A 23933-nucleotide genomic window follows, 5' to 3' on the forward strand; every position below is an offset into this window, starting at 1 on the left:
CCTGCAATCTCCCCCCAAGACCCACAATCCCCCCGAGACAAGCAATTTCCCGCCGAGACCCACAATCCCCCCGAGACCCGCAATCTCCCCCCAAGACCCACAATCCCCCCGAGACCAGCAATCTCCCCCCAAGACCCACAATCCCCCCGAGACCAGCAATTTCCCCCCGAGATCCACAATCCCCCCCAAGACCCGCAATCTCCCCCCGAGACCCGCAAACCCCCGAGACCTGCAATCACCCTGAGACCCGCAATCTCCCCCTGAGACCCGCAAACCCCCGAGACCCGCAATCTCCCTGAGACCCGCGATCTCCCCCTGAGACCCGCAAACCCACCGAGACCCGCAAACCCCCGAAATACGCAATCTCCCCGAGACCCGCAATATCCCCCGAGACCCGCAAATCCCTGAGACCCGCAATCTCCCCGAGACCCATACTCTCCCCCCGAGACCCGCAATCCCCCCGAGACCCACAATCTCCCCCCGAGACCCGCAATCCCCCCGAGACCCACAATCCCCCCCCGAGACCCACAATCCCCCCAAGACCCACAATCTCCTCCTGAGACCCACAATCACGCCGAGACCCACAATCTCCCCCCGAGACCCACAATCCCCCCGAGACCCACAATCTCCCCCCGAGACCCACAATCTCCCCCCGAGACCCGCAATCCCCCCGAGACCCACAATCGCCCCCCGAGACCCGCAATCCCCCCGAGCCCATCAATCTCCCCCCGAGACTCACAATCTCCGCGACACCCGCAATCGCCCCGACACCGGCAATCCCCCCGAGATCTGCAATCTCCCCCGACACCCGCAATCGCCCCGAGGCCCGCAAACTCCGAGACCCGCAATCTACCCCCAAGACCCGCAATCTCCCCTCGAGACCTACAATCTCACCCAGATATCCACAATCTCCCCTCGAATCCCGCAATCTGCCCCGAGACCAACAATCCCCCCAAGACCCACAATCTCCCCCCGAGACCCACAATCCCCCCGAGACCCACAATCTCCCCCAGAGACCCACAATTCCCCCAAGACCCACAATCTCCTCCCGAGACCAACAATCTCCCCGAGACCCACAATCTCCCCCCGAGACCCACAATCTCCCCGAGACCCACAATCTCCCCCCGAGACGCGCAATCCCCCCCGAGACCCACAATCTCCCCCTGAGACCCACAATCCCCCCCCCGAGACCCACAATCTCCTCCCGAGACCCAAAATCCCCCCAAGACCCACAATCTGCTCCCGAGACCCACAATCCCCCCAAGACCCACAATCTGCTCCCGAGACCCACAATCTCCCCCCGAGACCCACAATCCCCGCCCCCCCCGAAACCCACAATCCACCGGAGACCCACAATCCACCCCAAGTCCCGCGATCTCCCCGAGCCCCGCAGTCCCCCGAGACCTGCAATCCCCCCGAGACCCGCAATCTCCCCAAGACCCACAATCTCCCCAAGACCCGCAATTGCCCCCCGAGTCCCACAATCTCCCTGAGACCCACAATCTCCCCAAGACCCGCAATCGCCCCCCGAGTCCCGTAATCTCCGAGACCCGCAATCCCCCCGAGACCCACAATCCCCTTGAGAGCCGCAATCTCCCCCAAGACCTGCGATCTCCACGAGTCCCGCAATCCCCCTGAGATCCGCAATTCCCCCAAGACCCACAATTTCCCTGAGACCCGCAATCTCCCGCTGAGTTCCGCAATCTCCCCGAGACCCGCAATCCCCCCGAGACCTGCATTCTCCCCAAGACCCACAATCCCCCCGGACCCCATAATGCCCCCTGTGACCCGCAATGCCCCCTGTGACCTGCAATCTCACCGAGACCAGCAATCCGCCCGAGACCCACAATTCCCCTGTGACCCGCAATCTCCCCGAGACCCGCATTCCTCCTGAGCCCCGTAATCTCACTGAGCCCTGCCCTCCCCTGAAGACCCGCAATCTCCCCCGAGTCCCACAATCCCCCCGAGACCCGCAATCCCCCCGAAACCCACAATCTGCTCCCGAGACCCACAATCCCCCCAAGACCCACAATCTCCCCCCCGAGACCCACAATCTCCCCCCCGAGACCCACAATCTCCCCCCGAGACCCACAATCTCCCCCCCGAGACCCACAATCTCCCCCCCGAGACCCACAATCTCCCCCCGAGACCCACAATCTACCCCCGAGACCCACAATCTCCCCCCGAGACCCACAATCTCCCCCCGAGACCCACAATCGCCCCGAGACCCATAATCTCCCCCCGAGACCCGCAATCCCCCCGAGACCCACAATCTCCCCCCGAGACCCGCAATCCCCCCGAGACCCACAATCCCCCCCCGAGACCCACAATCCCCCCAAGACCCACAATCTCCTCCTGAGACCCACAATCACGCCGAGACCCACAATCTCCCCCCGAGACCCACAATCCCCCCGAGACCCACAATCGCCCCCCGAGACCCACAATCTCCCCCCGAGACCCGCAATCCCCCCGAGACCCACAATCGCCCCCCGAGACCCGCAATCCCCCCGAGCCCATAATGCCCCCTGTGACCCGCAATGCCCCCTGTGACCTGCAATCTCACCGAGACCAGCAATCCGCCCGAGACCCACAATTCCCCTGTGACCCGCAATCTCCCCGAGACCCGCATTCCTCCTGAGCCCCGTAATCTCACTGAGCCCTGCCCTCCCCTGAAGACCCGCAATCTCCCCCGAGTCCCACAATCCCCCCGAGACCCGCAATCCCCCCGAAACCCACAATCTGCTCCCGAGACCCACAATCCCCCCAAGACCCACAATCTCCCCCCCGAGACCCACAATCTCCCCCCCGAGACCCACAATCTCCCCCCGAGACCCACAATCTCCCCCCCGAGACCCACAATCTCCCCCCCGAGACCCACAATCTCCCCCCGAGACCCACAATCTACCCCCGAGACCCACAATCTCCCCCCGAGACCCACAATCTCCCCCCGAGACCCACAATCGCCCCGAGACCCATAATCTCCCCCCGAGACCCGCAATCCCCCCGAGACCCACAATCTCCCCCCGAGACCCGCAATCCCCCCGAGACCCACAATCCCCCCCCGAGACCCACAATCCCCCCAAGACCCACAATCTCCTCCTGAGACCCACAATCACGCCGAGACCCACAATCTCCCCCCGAGACCCACAATCCCCCCGAGACCCACAATCGCCCCCCGAGACCCACAATCTCCCCCCGAGACCCGCAATCCCCCCGAGACCCACAATCGCCCCCCGAGACCCGCAATCCCCCCGAGCCCATCAATCTCCCCCCGAGACTCACAATCTCCGCGACACCCGCAATCGCCCCGACACCGGCAATCCCCCCGAGATCTGCAATCTCCCCCGACACCCGCAATCGCCCCGATGCCCGCAAACCCCGAGACCCGCAATCTACCCCCAAGACCCGCAATCTCCCCTCGAGACCTACAATCTCACCCAGATATCCACAATCTCCCCTTGAATCCCGCAATCTGCCCCGAGACCAACAATCCCCCCAAGACCCACAATCTCCCCCCGAGACCCACAATCCCCCCGAGACCCACAATCTCCCCCAGAGACCCACAATTCCCCCAAGACCCACAATCTCCTCCCGAGACCCGCAAGCCCCTCGAGACCCACAATCTCCCCCCGAGACTCGCAATCCCCCCAAGACGCACAATCTCCCACGGAGACCCACAATCCCCCCGAGACCAACAATCTCCCCCCGTGACCCACAATCCCTCTGAGACCCACAATCTCCCCCCGAGACCCACATTCTCCCCCCGAGACCCACAATCCCCCCGAGACCCACAATCCCCCGAGACCAACAATCTCCCCCCGAGACCCACAATCCCCCCGAGACCAACAATCTCCCCCCGATACCCGCAATCCCCCCGAGACCCACAATCTCCGCCCGAGACCCGCAATTCCCCGAGACCAACAATCTCCCCGAGACCCACAATCTCCCCGAGACCAGCAATTTCCCCCCGAGATCCACAATCCCCCCGATACCCGCAATCTCCCCCCAAGACCCACAATCCCCCCGAGACCAGCAATTTCCCCCCGAGATCCACAATCCCCCCCAAGACCCGCAATCTCCCCCCGAGACCCGCAAACCCCCGAGAGCAGCAATCTCCCCGAGACCCGCAATATCCGCCGAGACCCGCAAATCCCTGAGACCCGCAATCTCCCTGAGACCCGCAATCTCCCCCCGAGACCCGCAATCTCCCTGAGACCCGCAATCTCCCCCGAGACCAAAATTCCCCCCAAGACCCGCAATCTCCCCGACACCCGCAATTGCCCCGACTCCCGCAATCACCCCTCGAGACCCGCAACCCCCCAGAGACGCGTAATCTCGCCCCAATGATCCGCAATCTCCCCCCGGTGATCCGCAATCTCCCCGCGAGACCCACAATCCCCCAAGACCCGCAATCTCCCCCCGGTGATGCGCAATGTCCCCCGGAGACCCACAATCTCCCCCCGAGACCCACAATCTCCCCCCGAGACCCGCAATCCCCCCGAGACCCACAATCCCCCCCCAAGACCCACAATCTCCTCCTGAGACCCACAATCACGCCGAGACCCACAATCTCCCCCCGAGACCCACAATCCCCCCGAGACCCACAATCTCCCCCCGAGACCCACAATCTCCCCCCGAGACCCGCAATCCCCCCGAGACCCACAATCGCCCCCCGAGACCCGCAATCCCCCCGAGCCCATCAATCTCCCCCCGAGACTCACAATCTCCGCGACACCCGCAATCGCCCCGACACCGGCAATCCCCCCGAGATCTGCAATCTCCCCCGACACCCGCAATCGCCCCGAGGCCCGCAAACCCCGAGACCCGCAATCTACCCCCAAGACCCGCAATCTCCCCTCGAGACCTACAATCTCACCCAGATATCCACAATCTCCCCTCGAATCCCGCAATCTGCCCCGAGACCAACAATCCCCCCAAGACCCACAATCTCCTCCCGAGACCCACAATCCCCCCGAGACCCACAATCTCCCCCAGAGACCCACAATTCCCCCAAGACCCACAATCTCCTCCCGAGACCCGCAAGCCCCCCGAGACCCACAATCTCCCCCCGAGACTCGCAATCCCCCCAAGACGCACAATCTCCCACGGAGACCCACAATCCCCCCGAGACCAACAATCTCCCCCCGTGACCCACAATCCCTCTGAGACCCACAATCTCCCCCCGAGACCCACATTCTCCCCCCGAGACCCACAATCCCCCCGAGACCCACAATCCCCCGAGACCAACAATCTCCCCCCGAGACCCACAATCCCCCCGAGACCAACAATCTCCCCCCGATACCCGCAATCCCCCCGAGACCCACAATCTCCGCCCGAGACCCGCAATTCCCCGAGACCAACAATCTCCCCGAGACCCACAATCTCCCCGAGACCCACAATCTCCCCCCGAGACGCGCAATCCCCCCCGAGACCCACAATCTCCCCCTGAGACCCACAATCCCCCCCCCGAGACCCACAATCTCCTCCCGAGACCCAAAATCCCCCCAAGACCCACAATCTGCTCCCGAGACCCACAATCCCCCCAAGACCCACAATCTGCTCCCGAGACCCACAATCTCCCCCCGAGACCCACAATCCCCGCCCCCCCCGAAACCCACAATCCACCGGAGACCCACAATCCACCCCAAGTCCCGCGATCTCCCCGAGCCCCGCAGTCCCCCGAGACCTGCAATCCCGCCGAGACCCGCAATCTCCCCAAGACCCACAATCTCCCCAAGACCCGCAATTGCCCCCCGAGTCCCACAATCTCCCTCAGACCCACAATCTCCCCAAGACCCGCAATCGTCCCCCGAGTCCCGTAATCTCCGAGACCCGCAATCCCCCCGAGACCCACAATCCCCTTGAGAGCCACAATCTCCCCCAAGACCTGCGATCTCCACGAGTCCCGCAATCCCCCTGAGATCCGCAATTCCCCCAAGACCCACAATTTCCCTGAGACCCGCAATCTCCCGCTGAGTTCCGCAATCTCCCCGAGACCCGCAATCCCCCCGAGACCTGCATTCTCCCCAAGACCCACAATCCCCCCGGACCCCATAATGCCCCCTGTGACCCGCAATGCCCCCTGTGACCTGCAATCTCACCGAGACCAGCAATCCGCCCGAGACCCACAATTCCCCTGTGACCCGCAATCTCCCCGAGACCCGCATTCCTCCTGAGCCCCGTAATCTCACTGAGCCCTGCCCTCCCCTGAAGACCCACAATCTCCCCCGAGTCCCACAATCCCCCCGAGACCCGCAATCCCCCCGAGACCCGCAATCCCCCCGAAACCCACAATCTGCTCCCGAGACCCACAATCCCCCCAAGACCCACAATCTGCTCCCGAGACCCACAATCTCCCCCCGAGACCCACAATCCCTGCCCCCCCCGAAACCCACAATCCACCGGAGACCCACAATCCACCCCAAGTCCCGCGATCTCCCCGAGCCCCGCAGTCCCCCGAGACCTGCAATCCCCCCGAGACCCGCAATCTCCCCAAGACCCACAATCTCCCCAAGACCCGCAATTGCCCCCCGAGTCCCACAATCTCCCTGAGACCCACAATCTCCCCAAGACCCGCAATCGTCCCCCGAGTCCCGTAATCTCCGAGACCCGCAATCCCCCCGAGACCCACAATCCCCTTGAGAGCCGCAATCTCCCCCAAGACCTGCGATCTCCACGAGTCCCGCAATCCCCCTGAGATCCGCAATTCCCCCAAGACCCACAATTTCCCTGAGACCCGCAATCTCCCGCTGAGTTCCGCAATCTCCCCGAGACCCGCAATCCCCCCGAGACCTGCATTCTCCCCAAGACCCACAATCCCCCCGGACCCCATAATGCCCCCTGTGACCCGCAATGCCCCCTGTGACCTGCAATCTCACCGAGACCAGCAATCCGCCCGAGACCCACAATTCCCCTGTGACCCGCAATCTCCCCGAGACCCGCATTCCTCCTGAGCCCCGTAATCTCACTGAGCCCTGCCCTCCCCTGAAGACCCGCAATCTCCCCCGAGTCCCACAATCCCCCCGAGACCCGCAATCCCCCCGAGACCCGCAATCCCCCCGAAACCAGCAATCACCCTGTGACCCGCAATCACCCTGTGACCCGCAGTCCCCTCGAGACCCGCAATGCCCCCGGGACACGCAATATCCCCCTGAGCCCGGCAATGCACCCGAAACCCACAATCCCCCTGAAACCCACAATGCGCCCGAGACACGCATTCCCCCCGAGATCCACAATCCCCCCGAGACCCGCAACCTCCCCGCAAGACCCACAATCCCCCCGAGACCAGCAATTTCCCGCCGAGACCCACAATCCCCCTGAGACCCGCAATCTCCCCCCAAGACCGACAATCCCCCGAGCCCCGCCATCCCCCCGAGTCCCGCAAACCCCCCCGAGACCAGCAATCTCCCCGCAAGACCCACAATCCCCCCGAGACCAGCAATATCCCCCCGAGATCCACAATCCCCCCGATACCCGCAATCTCCCCCAAGACCCACAATCCCCCGAGACCAGCAATTTCCCCCCGAGATCCACAATCCCCCCCAAGACCCGCAATCTCCCCCCGAGACCCGCAAACCCCCGAGAACAGCAATCTCCCCGAGACCCGCAATATCCCCCGAGACCCGCAAATCCCTGAGACCCGCAATCTCCCTGAGACCCGCAATCTCCCCCTGAGACCCGCAATCTCCCACCGAGATCCGCAATCCCCCCGAGACCCGCAATCTCCCCCCGAGACCAAAATTCCCCCCAAGACCCGCAATCTCCCCGACACCCGCAATTGCCCCGACTCCCGCAATCACCCCTCGAGACCCGCAACCCCCCAGAGACGCGTAATCTCGCCCCAATGATCCGCAATCTCCCCCCGGTGATCCGCAATCTCCCCGCGAGACCCACAATCCCCCAAGACCCGCAATCTCCCCCCGGTGATGCGCAATGTCCCCCGGAGACCCGCAAACTCCCCCCGAGAGCCACTATCCCCCCAACACCCGCAATCTCCCCCCAGAGACCCGCAATCTCCCCGACACCAGCAATCGCCCTGACACATGCAATCCCCCCAAGACCCGCAATCTCCCCCGAAATACACAATTGCCCCGAGACCCGCAATCTCCCCCGAGACCCGCAATCTCCCCCCCGAGACCCGCAATCTCCCTGACACCCGCAATCGCCCCGACACCCGCAATCCCCCCGAGACCTGCAATCTCCCCCGAGACCCACAATCGCCCCGAGACCCGCAATTGCCCCCTAAGACCGCAATCCCCCCGACACCCGCAACCGCCCCGAGACCCGCAAACCCCCTGAGACCCGCAATCTACCCCCAAGACCCGCAATCTCCCCTCGAAACCTGCAATCTCACCCAGATATCCACAATCTCCCCTCGAATCCCGCAATCTACCCCGAGTCCAACAATCCCCCCAAGACCCACAATCTCCCCCCGAGACCCACAATCCGCCCGAGACCCACAATCTGCCCCCAAGACCCACAATCCCCCCAAGACCCACAATCTCCTCCCGAGACCGGAATCCCCCCGAGACCCACAATCTCCCCCCGAGACCCGCAATCCCCCCGAGACCCACAATCTCCCACGGAGACCCAATATCCCCCCGAGACCAACAATCTCCCCCCGAGACCCACAATCCCCCCGAGACCCACAATCACCCCCCGAGACCCACAATCCCCCCGAGACCCACAATCTCCCCCCGAGACCCACAATCCCCCCGACACCCCCAATCTCCCCGACACCCGCAATCCCCCCGAGACCCACAATCTCCCCCCGAGACCCGCAATCCCCCCGAGACCAACAATCTCCCCCCGAGAACCACAATCTCCCCGACACCCGCAATCGCCCCAACACCCGCAATCCCCCCGAGACCTGCAATCTCCCCCGAGACCCACAATCGCCCCGAGACCCGCTTCGCCCCCTGAGACCCGCAATCCCCCCGACACCCCCAATCTCCCCGACACCCGCAAACCCCCTAAGACCCGCAATTTACCCCCAAGACCCGCAATCTCCCCTCAAGACCTGCAATCTCACCCAAATATCCACAATCTCCCCTCGAATCCCGCAATCTACCCCGAGACCAACAATCCCCCCAAGACCCACAATCTCCCCCCGAGACCCACAATCCCCCCGAGACCCACAATCCCCCCAAGACCAACAATCTCCCCCCGAGACCCACAATCTCCCCCCGAGACCCACAATCTCCCCCCGAGACCGGCAATCCCCCCCGAGACCCACAATCTCCCACGGAGACCCACAATCCCCCCGAGACCCACAATCTCCCCCCGAGACCAACAATCTCCCCCCGAGAGCCACAATCCCCCCGAGACCCACAATCTCCCCCCGAGACCCACAGTCCCCCCAAGACCCACAATCTCCCCCCGAGACCCACAATCTCCCCCGAGACCCACAATCTCCCCCCGAGACCAACAATCTCCCCCCGAGAGCCACAATCCCCCCGAGACCCACAATCTCCCCCCGAGACCCACAATCCCCCCAAGACCCACAATCTCCCCCCCGAGACCCACAATCTCCCCCCGAGACCCACAATCTACCCCCGAGACCCACAATCTCCCATCGAGACCCACAATCCCCCCGAGACCCACAATCTCCCCCCGAGACCCACAATCGCCCCGAGACCCATAATCTCCCCCCGAGACCCGCAATCCCCCCGAGACCCACAATCACCCCCCGAGACCCACAATCTCCCCGAGACCCACAATCCCCCCGAGACACACAATCTCCTCCTGAGATCCACAATCCCCCCGAGACCCACAATCTCCCCCCGAGAGCCACAATCCCCCCGATACCCACAATCTCCCCCCGAGACCCACAATCCTTCCGAGACCCACAATCTCCCCCCGAGACCAACAATCTCCCCCCGAGACCCGCAATCCCCCCGAGACCCACAATCTCCCCCCGCGACCCGCAATCCCCCGAGACCAACAATCTCCCCCCGAGACTCACAATGTCCGCGACACCCGCAATCGCCCCGACACCGGCAATCCCCCCGAGATCTGCAATCTCCCCCGACACCCGCAATCGCCCCGAGGCCCGCAAACCCCGAGACCCGCAATCTACCCCCAAGACCCGCAATCTCCCCTCGAGACCTGCAATCTCACCCAGATATCCACAATCTCCCCTCGAATCCCGCAATCTGCCCCGAGACCAACAATCCCCCAAGACCCACAATCTCCCCCCGAGACCCACAATCCCCCCGAGACCCACAATCTCCCCCAGAGACCCACAATTCCCCCAAGACCCAGAATCTGCTCCCGAGACCCGCAAGCCCCCCGAGACCCACAATCTCCCCCCGAGACACGCAATCCCCCCGAGACGCACAATCTCCCACGGAGACCCACAATCCCCCCGAGACCAACAATCTCCCCCCGAGACCCACAATCTCCCCCCGAGACCCACAATCTCCCCCTGAGACCCGCAATCTCCCCGAGACCCACAAACCCACCGAGACCCGCAAACCCCCGAGATACGCAATCTCCGAGACCCACAATCTCCCCCCGAGACCTGCAAACCCCCGAGAACAGCAATCTCCCCGAGACCCGCAATATCCCCCGAGACCCGCAAATCCCTGAGACCCGCAATCTCCCTGAGACCCGCAATCTCCCCCTGAGACCCGCAATCTCCCCGAGACCCGCAATATCCCCCGAGACCCGCAAATCCCTGAGACCCGCAATCTCCCTGAGACCCGCAATCTCCCCCTGAGACCCGCAATCTCCCACCGAGATCCGCAATCCCCCCGAGACCCGCAATCTCCCTGAGACCCGCAATCTCCCCCCGAGACCAAAATTCCCCCCAAGACCCGCAATCTCCCCGACACCCGCAATTGCCCCGACTCCCGCAATCACCCCTCGAGACCCGCAACCCCCCAGAGTCGCGTAATCTCGCCCCAATGATCCGCAATCTCCCCCCGGTGATCCGCAATCTCCCCCCGAGACCCACAATCACCCAAGACCCGCAATCTCCCCCCGGTGATGCGCAATGTCCCCCGGAGACCCGCAAACTCCACCCGAGACCCACTATCCCCCCAACACCCGCAATCTCCCCCCAGAGACCCGCAATCTCCCCGACACCAGCAATCGCCCTGACACATGCAATCCCCCCAAGACCCGCAATCTCCCCCGAAACACACAATCGCCCCGAGACCCGCAATCTCCCCCCGAGACCCGCAATCTCCCCCCCGAGACCCGCAATCTCCCTGACACCCGCAATCGCCCCGACACCCGCAATCCCCCCGAGACCTGCAATCTCCCCCAAGACCCACAATCTCCCCCCGAGACCCACAATCTCCCCCCGAGACCCACAGTCCCCCCGAGACCCACAATCCACCTGAGACCCACAATCTCCCCCCGATACCCGCAATCCCCCCGAGACCCACAATCTCCGCCCGAGACCCGCAATCCCCCGAGACCAACAATCTCCCCGAGACCCACAATCTCCCCCCGAGACGCGCAATCCCCCCGAGACCCACAATCTCCCCCTGAGACCCACAATCCACCCCCCGAGACCCACAATCTCCTCCCGAGACCCAAAATCCCCCCAAGACCCACAATCTGCTCCCGAGACCCACAATCCCCCCGAGACCCGCAATCTCCCCCCAAGACCCACAATCCCCCCGAGACCAGCAATTTCCCGCCGAGACCCACAATCCCCCCGAGACCCGCAATCTCCCCCCAAGACCCACAATCCCCCCGAGACCAGCAATCTCCCCCCAAGACCCACAATCCCCCCGAGACCAGCAATTTCCCCCCGAGATCCACAATCCCCCCGAAGACCCGCAATCTCCCCCCGAGACCCGCAAACCCCCGAGACCTGCAATCTCCCTGAGACCCGCAATCTCCCCCTGAGACCCGCAAACCCCCGAGTCCCGCAATCTCCCTGAGACCCGCGATCTCCCCCTGAGACCCGCAAACCCACCGAGACCCGCAATATCCCCCGAGACCCGCAAATCCCTGAGACCCGCAATCTCCCTGAGACCAGCAATATCCCCCTGAGACCCGCAATCTCCCCGAGACCCGCAAACCCACCGAGACCCGCAAACCCCCGAGATACGCAATCTCCGAGACCCACAATCTCCCCCCGAGACCTGCAAACCCCCGAGAACAGCAATCTCCCGAGACCCGCAATATCCCCCGAGACCCGCAAATCCCTGAGACCCGCAATCTCCCTGAGACCCGCAATCTCCCCCTGAGACCCGCAATCTCCCACCGAGATCCGCAATCCCCCCGAGACCCGCAATCTCCCTGAGACCCGCAATCTCCCCCCGAGACCAAAATTCCCCCCAAGACCCGCAATCTCCCCGACACCCGCAATTGCCCCGACTCCCGCAATCACCCCTCGAGACCCGCAACCCCCCAGAGTCGCGTAATCTCGCCCCAATGATCCGCAATCTCCCCCCGGTGATCCGCAATCTCCCCCCGAGACCCACAATCCCCCAAGACCCGCAATCTCCCCCCGGTGATGCGCAATGTCCCCCGGAGACCCGCAAACTCCACCCGAGACCCACTATCCCCCCAACACCCGCAATCTCCCCCCAGAGACCCGCAATCTCCCCGACACCAGCAATCGCCCTGACACATGCAATCCCCCCAAGACCCGCAATCTCCCCCGAAACACACAATCGCCCCGAGACCCGCAATCTCCCCCCGAGACCCGCAATCTCCCCCCCGAGACCCGCAATCTCCCTGACACCCGCAATCGCCCCGACACCCGCAATCGCCCCGAGACCTGCAATCTCCCCCGAGACCCACAATCGCCCCGAGACCCGCAATTGCCCCCTAAGACCGCAATCCCCCCGACACCCGCAACCGCCCCGAGACCCGCAAACCCCCTGAGACCCGCAATCTACCCCCAAGACCCGCAATCTCTCCTCGAGACCTGCAATCTCACCCAGATATCCACAATCTCCCCTCGAATCCCGCAATCTACCCCGAGACCAACGATCCCCCCAAGACCCACAATCTCCCCCCAAGACCCACAATCTCCTCCCGAGACCCGCAATCCCCCCGAGACCCACAATCTCCCCCCGAGACCCGCAATCCCCCCGAGACCCACAATCTCCCACGGAGACCCACTATCCCCCCGAGACCAACAATCTCCCCCCGAGACCCACAATCCCCCCGAGACCCACAATCACCCCCGAGACCCACAATCTCCCCCCGAGACCCACAATCTCCCCCCGAGACCCACAATCTACCCCCGAGACCCACAATCTCCCCCCGAGACCCGCAATCCCCCCGAGACCCACAATCTCCCACGGAGACCCACTATCCCCCCGAGACCAACAATCTCCCCCCGAGACCCACAATCCCCCCGAGACCCACAATCACCCCCCGAGACCCACAATCCCCCCGAGACCCACAATCTCCCCCCGAGACCCACAATCTCCCCCCGAGACCCACAATCTACCCCCGAGACCCACAATCTCCCCCCGAGACCCACAATCCCCCCGAGACCCACAATCGCCCCCCGAGACCCGCAATCCCCCCGAGACCCACAATCTCCCCCCGAGACCCGCAATCCCCCCGAGACCAACAATCTCCCCCCGAGACCCACAATCTCCCTGACACCCGCAATCGCCCCAACACCCGCAGTCCCCCCGAGACCTGCAATCTCCCCCGAGACCCACAATCGCCCCGAGACCCGCATTCGCCCCCTGAGACCCGCAATCCCCCCGACACCCGCAATCGCCCCGACACCCGCAAACCCCCTGAGACCCGCAATTTACCCCCAAGACCCGCAATCTCCCCTCGAGACCTGCAATCTCACCCAGATATCCACAATCTCCCCTCGAATCCCGCAATCTACCCCGAGACCAACAATCCCCCCAAGACCCACAATCTCCCCCCGAGACCCACAATCCCCCCGAGACCCACAATCCCCCCAAGACCCACAATCTCCCCCCGAGACCCACAATCTACCCCCGAGACCCACAATCTCCCCCCGAGACCCACAATCGCCCCGAGACCTACAATCTCCGCCCGAGACCCGCAATCCCCCGAGACCCACAATCTCCCCCTGAGACCCACAATCCCCCCCCCCGAGACCCACAATTTCCTCCCAAGACCCAAAATCCCCCCAAGACCCACAATCTGCTCCCGAGACCCACAATCCCCCCAAGACCCACAATCTGCTCCCGAGACCCACAATCACCCACCCCACCCCGAAACCCACAATCCACCGGAGACCCACAATCCACCCCGAGACCCAAAATACCCCCAAGACCCTCAATCTCCCCAAGACCCACATTCCCCCTGAGACCCACAATCTCCTCCTGAGACCCACAATCTCCTCCCGAGACCCACAATCCCTTCCCCGAGAACCACAATCCCCGCAAGACCCACAATCTCCCCAAGACCCGCAATTCCCCCGAGACCCACAATCTCCCCCTGAGACCCACAATCTCCTCCTGAGACCCACAATCTCCTCCCGAGACCCACAATCCGTTCCCCGAGAACCACAATCCCCGCAAGACCCTCAATCTCCCCAAGACCCACATTCCCCCTGAGACCCACAATCTCGTCCCGAGACCCACAATCTCCTCCCGAGACCCACAATCTCCCCAAGAACCACAACCCCCCTGAGACACACAATCTCCCCCCAAGACCCACAATCTCCCCCCGAGACCCACAATCTCCTCCCGGTATCCACAATCCCCCCGAGACCCACCATCTCCCCCCGAGATCCACAATCCACCCCCGAGACCCATAATCTCCTCCCGAGACCCACAATCTCCCCCCGAGACCCACAATCCCCCCGAGACCCACAATCTCCCCCCGAGACCCACAATCTCCTCCCGGGATCCACAATCCCCCCGAGACCCACCATCTCCCCCCGAGATCCACAATCCACCCCCGAGACCCATAATCTCCTCCCGAGACCCACAATCTCCCCCCGAGACCCACAATCTCCTCCAGAGACCCACAATCCCCCCAAGACCCACAATCTCCCCCCGAGACCCGCAATCCCCCCGAGTCCCACAATCTCCCCCCGAAACCCACAATCTACCCCCGAGACACACAATCCCCCCGAGACCCACAATCTCCCCCCGAGACCCGCAATCCCCCCGAGACCCACAATCACCCCCCGAGACCTACAATCTCCCCCCAAGACCCACAATCCCCCCGAGACCCACAATCTCCCCCCGAGACCCGCAATCCCCCCGAGACCAACAATCTCCCCCCGAAACCCACAATCTCCGCGACACCCGCAATCGCCCCGACACCGGCAATCCTCCCTAGATCTGCAATTTCCCCCGACACCCGCATTCGCCCCGAGGCCCGCAAACCCCCTGAGACCCACAATCCCCCCGAGACCCACAATCTCGTCCCGAGACCCGCAATCCCCCCGACCCACCATCTCCCCCCGAGACCTACAATCCCCCCCCGAGACCCATAATCTCCTCCCGAGACCCACAATCTCGCCCTGAGACCCACAATCCCCCCAAGACCCACAATCTCCCCCCGAGACCCACAATCCACACACCCCCGAGACCCACAATCCACCGGAGACCCAAAATCCACCCCGAGACCCACAATACCCCCAAGACCCACAATCTCCCCAAGACCCACAATCCCCCTGAGACCCACAATCTCCTCCCGAGACCCACAATCCCCCAAGACCCGCAATCTCCCCCCGGTGATGCGCAATGTCCCCCGGAGACCCGCAAACTCCCCCCGAGACCCACTATCCCCCCAACACCCGCAATCTCCCCCCAGAGACCCGCAATCTCCCCGACACCAGCAATCGCCCTGACACATGCAATCCCCCCGAGACCCGCAATCTCCCCCCGAGACCCGCAATCTCCCCCCCGAGACCCGCAATCTTCCTGACACCCGCAATCGCCCCGACACCCGCAATCCCCCCGAGACCTGCAATCTCCCCCGAGACCCACAATCGCCCCGAGACCCGCAATTGCCCCCTAAGACCGCAATCCCCCCGACACCCGCAACCGCCCCGAGACCCGCAAACCCCCTGAGACCCGCAATCTACCCCCAAGACCCGCAATCTCCCCTCGAAACCTGCAATCTACCCCGAGACCAACAATCCCCCCAAGACCCACAATCTCCCCCCGAGACCCACAATCCCCCCGAGACCCACAATCTCCCCCCGAGACCCACAATCTCCCCCCGAGACCCACAATCTACCCCCGAGACCCACAATCTCCCCACGAGACCCACAATCCTCCCGAGACCCACAATCGCCCCCCGAGACCCGCAATCCCCCCGAGACCCACAATCTCCCCCCGAGACCCGCAATCCCCCCGAGACCAACAATCTCCCCCCGAGACCCACAATCTCCCCGACACCCGCAATCGCCCCGACACCGGCAATCCCCCCAAGATCTGCAATCTCTCCCGAGACCCACAATCGCCCCGAGACCCGCATTCGCCCCCTGAGACCCGCAATCCCCCCGACACCCCCAATCGCCCCGACACCCGCAAACCCCCTGAGACCCGCAAATTACCCCCAAGACCCGCAATCTCCCCTCGAGACCTGCAATCTCACCCAGATATCCACAATCTCCCCTCGAATCCCGCAATCTACCCCGAGACCAACAATCCCCCCAAGACCCACAATCTCCCCCCGAGACCCACAATCCCCCCGAGACCCACAATCCCCCCAAGACCAACAATCTCCCCCCGAGACCCACAATCTCCCCCCGAGACCCGCAATCCCCCCGAGACCCACAATCTCCCACGGAGACCCACAATCCCCCCGAGAGCAACAATCTCCCCCGAGAGCCACAATCTCCCCGAGACCCACAATCTCCCCCCGAGACCCACAGTCCCCCCAAGACCCACAATCTCCCCCCGAGACCCACAATCTCCCCCCGAGACCCACAATCTCCCCCCGAGACCAACAATCTCCCCCCGAGAGCCACAATCCCCCCGAGACCCACAATCTCCCCCCGAGACCCACAATCCCCCCAAGACCCACAATCTCCCCCCGAGACCCACAATCCCCCCAAGACCCACAATCTCCCCCCCGAGACCCACAATCTCCCCCCGAGACCCACAATCTACCCCCGAGACCCACAATCTACCCTCGAGACCCACAATCCCCCCGAGACCCACAATCGCCCCGAGACCCATAATCTCCCCCCGAGACCCGCAATCCCCCCGAGACCCACAATCTCCCCCCGAGACACGCAATCCCCCCGAGACCCACAATCCCCCGAGACCAACAATCTCCCCCCGAGACCCTCAATCCCTCTGAGACCCACAATCTCCCCCCGAGACCCACAATCTCCCCCCGAGACCCACAATCCCCCCGAGACCCACAATCCCCCGAGACCAACAATCTCCCCCCGAGACCCACAATCCCCCCGAGACCCACAATCTCCCCCCGATAGCCGCTATCCCCCCGAGACCCACAATCTCCGCCCGAGACCCGCAATCCCCCGAGACCAACAATCTCCCCGAGACCCACAATCTCCCCCCGAGACGCGCAATCCCCCCGAGACCCACAATCTCCCCCTGAGACCCACAATCCCCCCCCCGAGACCCACAATCTCCCCCCGAGACCCACAATCCTCCCGAGACCCACAATCTCCCCCCGAGACCCACAATCTCCCCCTGAGACCCACAATCCACCCCCCGAGACCCACAATCTCCTCCCGAGACCCAAAATCCCCCCAAGACCCACAATCTGCTCCCGAGACCCACAATCCCCCCGAGACCCGCAATCTCCCCCCGAGACCCACAATCCCCCCGAGACCCACAATCTCCCCCCGAGACCCACAATCTACCCCCGAGACCCACAATCTCCCCCCGAGACCCACAATCCTCCCGAGACCCACAATCGCCCCCCGAGACCCGCAATCCCCCCGAGACCCACAATCTCCCCCCGAGACCCGCAATCCCCCCGAGACCAACAATCTCCCCCCGAGACCCACAATCTCCCCGACACCCGCAATCGCCCCGACACCGGCAATCCCCCCGAGATCTGCAATCTCTCCCGAGACCCACAATCGCCCCGAGACCCGCATTCGCCCCCTGAGACCCGCAATCCCCCCGACACCCCCAATCGCCCCGACACCCGCAAACCCCCTGAGACCCGCAAATTACCCCCAAGACCCGCAATCTCCCCTCGAGACCTGCAATCTCACCCAGATATCCACAATCTCCCCTCGAATCCCGCAATCTACCCCGAGACCAACAATCCCCCCAAGACCCACAATCTCCCCCCGAGACCCACAATCCCCCCGAGACCCACAACCCCCCCAAGACCTACAATCTCCCCCCGAGACCCACAATCTCCCCCCGAGACCCGCAATCCCCCCGAGACCCACAATCTCCCACGGAGACCCACAATCCCCCCGAGAGCAACAATCTCCCCCCGAGAGCCACCATCTCCCCGAGACCCACAATCTCCCCCCGAGACCCACAGTCCCCCCGACCCACAATCTCCCCCCGAGACCCACAATCTCCCCCCGAGACCTACAATCTCCCCCCGAGACCCACAATCTCCCCCCGAGACCAACAATCTCCCCCCGAGAGCCACAATCCCCCCGAGACCCACAATCTCCCCCCGAGACCCACAATCCCCCCAAGACCCACAATCTCCCCCCCGAGACCCACAATCTCCCCCCGAGACCCACAATCTACCCCCGAGACCCACAATCTACCCTCGAGACCCACAATCCCCCCGAGACCCACAATCTCCCCCCGAGACCCACAATCGCCCCGAGACCCATAATCTCCCCCCGAGACCCGCAATCCCCCCGAGACCCACAATCTCCCCCCGAGACACGCAATCCCCCCGAGACCCACAATCCCCCGAGACCAACAATCTCCCCCCGAGACCCACAATCTCCCCCCGAGACCCACAATCCCCCCCCGTGACCCACAATCCCCCCGAGACCCACAATCCCCCGAGACCAACAATCTCCCCCCGAGACCCACAATCCCCCCGAGACCCACAATCTCCCCCCGATAGCCGCAATCCCCCCGAGACCCACAATCTCCGCCCGAGACCCGCAATCCCCCGAGACCAACAATCTCCCCGAGACCCACAATCTCCCCCCGAGACGCGCAATCCCCCCGAGACCCACAATCTCCCCCTGAGACCCACAATCCACCCCCCGAGACCCACAATCTCCTCCCGAGACCCAAAATCCCCCCAAGACCCACAATCTGCTCCCGAGACCCACAATCCCCCCGAGACCCGCAATCTCCCCCCAAGACCCACAATCCCCCCGAGACCAGCAATTTCCCGCCGAGACCCACAATCCCCCCGAGACCCGCAATCTCCCCCCAAGACCCACAATCCCCCCGAGACCAGCAATCTCCCCCCAAGACCCACAATCCCCCCGAGACCAGCAATTTCCCCCCGAGATCCACAATCCCCCTCAAGACCCGCAATCTCCCCCCGAGTCCCGCAAACCCCCGAGACCTGCAATCTCCCTGAGACCCGCAATCTCCCCCTGAGACCCGCAAACCCCCGAGTCCCGCAATCTCCCTGAGACCCGCGATCTCCCCCTGAGACCCGCAAACCCACCGAGACCCGCAATATCCCCCGAGACCCGCAAATCCCTGAGACCCGCAATCTCCCTGAGACCAGCAATCTCCCCCTGAGACCCGCAATCTCCCCGAGACCCGCAAACCCACCGAGACCCGCAAACCCCCGAGATACGCAATCTCCGAGACCCACAATCTCCCCCCGAGACCTGCAAACCCCCGAGAACAGCAATCTCCCCGAGACCCGCAATATCCCCCGAGACCCGCAAATCCCTGAGACCCGCAATCTCCCTGAGACCCGCAATCTCCCCCTGAGACCCGCAATCTCCCACCGAGATCCGCAATCCCCCCGAGACCCGCAATCTCCCTGAGACCCGCAATCTCCCCCCGAGACCAAAATTCCCCCCAAGACCCGCAATCTCCCCGACACCCGCAATTGCCCCGACTCCCGCAATCACCCCTCGAGACCCGCAACCCCCCAGAGTCGCGTAATCTCGCCCCAATGATCCGCAATCTCCCCCCGAGACCCACAATCCCCCAAGACCCGCAATCTCCCCCCGGTGATGCGCAATGTCCCCCGGAGACCCGCAAACTCCCCCCGAGACCCACTATCCCCCCAACACCCGCAATCTCCCCCCAGAGACCCGCAATCTCCCCGACACCAGCAATCGCCCTTACACATGCAATCCCCCCAAGACCCGCAATCTCCCCCGAAACACACAATCGCCCCGAGACCCGCAATCTCCCCCCGAGACCCGCAATCTCCCCCCCGAGACCCGCAATCTCCCTGACACCCGCAATCGCCCCGACACCCGCAATCGCCCCGAGACCTGCAATCTCCCCCGAGACCCACAATCGCCCCGAGACCCGCAATTGCCCCCTAAGACCGCAATCCCCCCGACACCCGCAATCGCCCCGAGACCCGCAAACCCCCTGAGACCCGCAATCTACCCCCAAGACCCGCAATCTCCCCTCGAGACCTGCAATCTCACCCAGATATCCACAATCTCCCCTCGAATCCCGCAATCTACCCCGAGACCAACGATCCCCCCAAGACCCACAATCACCCCCCGAGACCCACAATCCCCCCGAGACCCACAATCTCCCCCCGAGACCCACAATCTCCCCCCGAGACCCACAATCTACCCCCGAGACCCACAATCTCCCCCCGAGACCCACAATCCCCCCGAGACCCACAATCGCCCCCCGAGACCCGCAATCCCCCCGAGACCCACAATCTCCCCCCGAGACCCGCAATCCCCCCGAGACCAACAATCTCCCCCCGAGACCCACAATCTCCCTGACACCCGCAATCGCCCCAACACCCGCAGTCCCCCCGAGACCTGCAATCTCCCCCGAGACCCACAATCGCCCCGAGACCCGCATTCGCCCCCTGAGACCCGCAATCCCCCCGACACCCGCAATCGCCCCGACACCCGCAAACCCCCTGAGACCCGCAATTTACCCCCAAGACCCGCAATCTCCCCTCGAGACCTGCAATCTCACCCAGATATCCACAATCTCCCCTCGAATCCCGCAATCTACCCCGAGACCAACAATCCCCCCAAGACCCACAATCTTCCCCCGAGACCCTCAATCCCCCCGAGACCCACAATCTCGTCCCGAGACCCGCAATCCCCCCGAGACCCACCATCTCCCCACAAGACCCACAATCGCACCCCGAGACCCACAATCTCCCCCGAGACCCACAATCTCCTCCCGAGACCCACAATCCCCCCAAGACCCACAATCTCCTCCCGAGACCCGCAATCCCCCCGAGACCCACTATCTCCCCCCAAGACCCACAATCTCCCCCCGAGACCCACAACCTCCCCCCGAGACCCACAATCCGCACGACCCACAATCCCCCGAGACCCACAAGCACCCCCCGAGACCCACAATCTCCCCCCAAGACCCACAATCTCGTCCCGAGACCCGCAATCCCCCCGAGACCCACCATCTCCCCCCGAGACCCACAATCCCCCCAAGACCCACAATCTCCCCCCGAGACCCACAATCCCCCCCCCGAGACCCACAATCCACCGGAGACCCAAAATCCACCCCGAGACTCACAATACCCCCAAGACCCACAATCTCCCCAAGACCCACAATCCCCCTGAGACCCACAATCTCCTCCCGAGACCCACAATCCCCCCCAAGACCCACAATCTCCTCCCGAGACCCACAATCCCTCCCCCGAGAACCACAATCCCCCCAAGACCCACAATCTCTTCCCAAGACCCACAATCCCCCCCGGAGACCCACAATCCCCCCAAGACCCACAATCTCCCCAAGACCCGCAATTCCCCTGAGACCCACAATCTCCTCCCGAGACCCCAATCTCCTCCCGAGACCCACAATCTCCCCAAGAACCACAATCCCCCTGAGACACACAATCTCCCCCCAAGACACACAATCTCCCCACGTGACCCACAATCTCCCCCCGAGACCCACAATCTCCTCCCGGGATCCACAATCCCCCCAAGACCCACAATCCCCCCAAGACCCACAATCTCCTCCCGAGACCCAAAATCCTCCCAAGATCCACAATCTCCGCAAGACCCACAATCCCCGAGATCCACAATCTCCCCACAAGACCCACAATCGCACTCCGAGACCCACAATCTCCCCCGAGAACAACAATCACCCCGAGACCCACAATCTCCCCCCAAGACCCACAATCACGTCCCGAGACCCGCAATCCCCCCGAGACCCACCATCTCCCCCCGAGACACAATCCACCCCCGAGACCCACAATCTCCTCCCGAGACCCACAATCTCCCCCCGAGACCCACAATCCCCCCAAGACCCACAATCTCCCCCCGAGACCCACAATCTCCCCCAGAGACCCACAATCCCTCCAAGACCCACAATCTCTTCCCGAGACCCACAATCCCCCCCGGAGACCCACAATCCCCCCAAGACCCACAATCTCCTCCCGAGACCCACAATCTCCTCCCGAGACCCAAAATCCCCCCAAGACCCACAATCTCCCCCCAAGACCCACAATCGCACCCCGAGACCCACAATCTCCCCCGAGACCCACAATCTCCTCCCGAGACCCACAATCCCGCCAAGACCCACATTCTCCTCCCGAGACCCGCGATCCCCCCGAGACCCACAATCTCCCCCCGAGACCCACAATCTCCCCCCGAGACCCACGATCTCCCCCCGAGACCCACAACCTCCCCCCGAGACCCACAATCCGCCCGGCCACAATCCCCCTGAGACCCACAACCTCCCTCCGAGACCAACAATCCCCCCGAGAACCGCAAACCCCCGAGACCCACCATCTCCCCCCGAGACCCACAATCCACCCCCGAGACCCACAATCTCCTCCCGAGACCCACAATCTTCCCCCGAGACCCACAATCTCCCCCCGAGACCAACAATCCCCCCAAGACCCACAATCTCTCCCCGAGACCCACAATCCCCCCAAGACCCACAATCTCCTCCCGAGACCCACAATCTCCCACAGAGACCCACAATCTCCCCCCGAGAACCACAATCTCACCCAGAGACCCACAATCTCCCCCCGAGACCCACAATCTCCTCCCGAGACCCACAATCCCCCGAGACCCACAATCTCCATCCGAGACCCACAATCCGCCCGACCCACAATCTCCCCCCGAGACCCACAATCTCCTCCCGAGACCCACAATCCCACAGAGACCCACAATCCCCCCAAGACCCACAATCTCCCACCGAGACCCACAATCTCCTCCCAAGATCCGCAATCCCCCCGAGACCACAATATCCCCCCAAGACCCACAATCTCCTCGCGAGACCCACAATCCCCCCAAGACCCACAATCGCCTCCCGAGACCCACAATCTCCCCCCGAGACCCATAATCTCCTCCCAAGACCCGCAATCCCCCCGACCCAGAATCCCCAGAAGACCCACAATCTCCCCCCGAGACCCACAATACCCTTCCGAGACCCACAATCCGCCCAAGACCCACAATCTCCCCAAGATACACAATCCCCCTGAGACCCACAATCCCCCCAAGACCCACAATCTGCCCAAGACCCACAATCCCCGAGACCCACAATCACCCCAATACCCACAATCTCCCCCCGAGACACACAATCCCCCCAAGCCCCACAATCTCCCCAAGACCCACAATCCCCCTGAGACCCACAATCCCCCCAATACCCACAATCACCCCCCGAGACCCACAATCCCCCTGAGAGCCACAATCTCCTCCCAAGACCCACAGTCCCCCCCAAGACCCACAATCTCCTCCTGAGACCCACAATGCCCCCAAGACCCACAATCTCCTCCCGAGACCCATAATCCCCCTCCCGAGACCCACAATCCCCCAAAGACCCACAATCTCCCCAAGAACCACAATCCCCCTGAGACCCACAATCTCCTCCCGAGACCCACAATCCCCCCAAGACCCACAATCTTCCCGAGACCCACAATCTCCTCCCGAGACCCACAATCCCCCAGAA

General features: G+C 63.4%; 4 protein-coding genes across 4 annotated transcripts; all 4 read right to left on the minus strand.

The window, feature by feature from the left end:
- Positions 1-235: 235 nt before the first annotated feature.
- LOC137372299 (uncharacterized PE-PGRS family protein PE_PGRS20-like) lies at positions 236-1773 on the minus strand. The gene is made up of 2 exons (XM_068036137.1): positions 1337-1773; positions 236-929 (listed from the first exon to the last, which is right to left on the minus strand). The coding sequence occupies exons 1-2, from the start codon at positions 1771-1773 to the stop codon at positions 236-238; spliced, it is 1131 nt and encodes a 376-aa protein (XP_067892238.1).
- A 2522-nt stretch (positions 1774-4295) lies between these two features.
- Positions 4296-6167, minus strand: LOC137372346 (uncharacterized PE-PGRS family protein PE_PGRS46-like). Its single transcript, XM_068036263.1, has one exon. The coding sequence runs from the start codon at positions 6165-6167 to the stop codon at positions 4296-4298; it is 1872 nt and encodes a 623-aa protein (XP_067892364.1).
- Positions 6168-7795: 1628 nt separating this feature from the next.
- Positions 7796-15282, minus strand: LOC137372435 (uncharacterized PE-PGRS family protein PE_PGRS46-like). The gene is made up of 4 exons (XM_068036339.1): positions 15132-15282; positions 11372-12892; positions 9808-11256; positions 7796-8241 (listed from the first exon to the last, which is right to left on the minus strand). Exons 1-4 carry the CDS (start codon positions 15280-15282, stop codon positions 7796-7798), a joined length of 3567 nt encoding a protein of 1188 aa, XP_067892440.1.
- Positions 15283-16157: 875 nt separating this feature from the next.
- On the minus strand, positions 16158-20861 carry LOC137372524 (uncharacterized PE-PGRS family protein PE_PGRS54-like). Its single transcript, XM_068036454.1, has 4 exons — positions 20711-20861; positions 18977-20455; positions 17912-18065; positions 16158-16509 (listed from the first exon to the last, which is right to left on the minus strand). The coding sequence occupies exons 1-4, from the start codon at positions 20859-20861 to the stop codon at positions 16158-16160; spliced, it is 2136 nt and encodes a 711-aa protein (XP_067892555.1).
- Between the last annotated feature and the right edge of the window lie 3072 nt (positions 20862-23933).

This window comes from Heterodontus francisci, chromosome 1 (assembly GCF_036365525.1).
Source record: "Heterodontus francisci isolate sHetFra1 chromosome 1, sHetFra1.hap1, whole genome shotgun sequence".
NCBI classification, from domain to species: Eukaryota; Metazoa; Chordata; class Chondrichthyes; order Heterodontiformes; family Heterodontidae; genus Heterodontus; species Heterodontus francisci.

Coding starts and splice junctions, on each gene's coding strand:
- LOC137372299 (XM_068036137.1), bottom strand. CDS start 1,773: ATGGGGTCCGGGGGGATTGTGGGTCTTGGGGAGAATGCAGGTCTCGGG. Junction 930..1,336: donor TTGTGGGTCTCCGGTGGATT/GTGGGTTTCGGG, acceptor GTCTCGGGGCAG/ATTGCGGGATTCGAGGGGAG.
- LOC137372346 (XM_068036263.1), bottom strand. CDS start 6,167: ATGCGGGTCTCGGGGAGATTGCGGGTCACAGGGGAATTGTGGGTCTCG.
- LOC137372435 (XM_068036339.1), bottom strand. CDS start 15,282: ATGCGGGTGTCGGGGGAAATTGCAGATCTAGGGAGGATTGCCGGTGTC. Junction 11,257..11,371: donor GGGTCTCGGGGGGATTGCGG/GTATCGGGGGGA, acceptor GGGAGATTGCAG/GTCTCGGGGGGATTGCGGGT. Junction 8,242..9,807: donor GTCTCGGGGGGAGATTGTGG/GTATCGGGGGGA, acceptor TTGCGGTCTTAG/GGGGCAATTGCGGGTCTCGG.
- LOC137372524 (XM_068036454.1), bottom strand. CDS start 20,861: ATGCGGGTCTCGGGGCGATTGTGGGTCTCGGGGGAGATTGCAGGTCTC. Junction 18,066..18,976: donor GCGGGTCTCGGGCGGAGATT/GTGGGTCTCGGG, acceptor TGCGGGTCTCAG/GGGGTTTGCGGGTGTCGGGG. Junction 16,510..17,911: donor TTGCGGGTGTCGGGGAGATT/GTGGGTCTCGGG, acceptor GTGAGATTGCAG/GTCTCGAGGGGAGATTGCGG.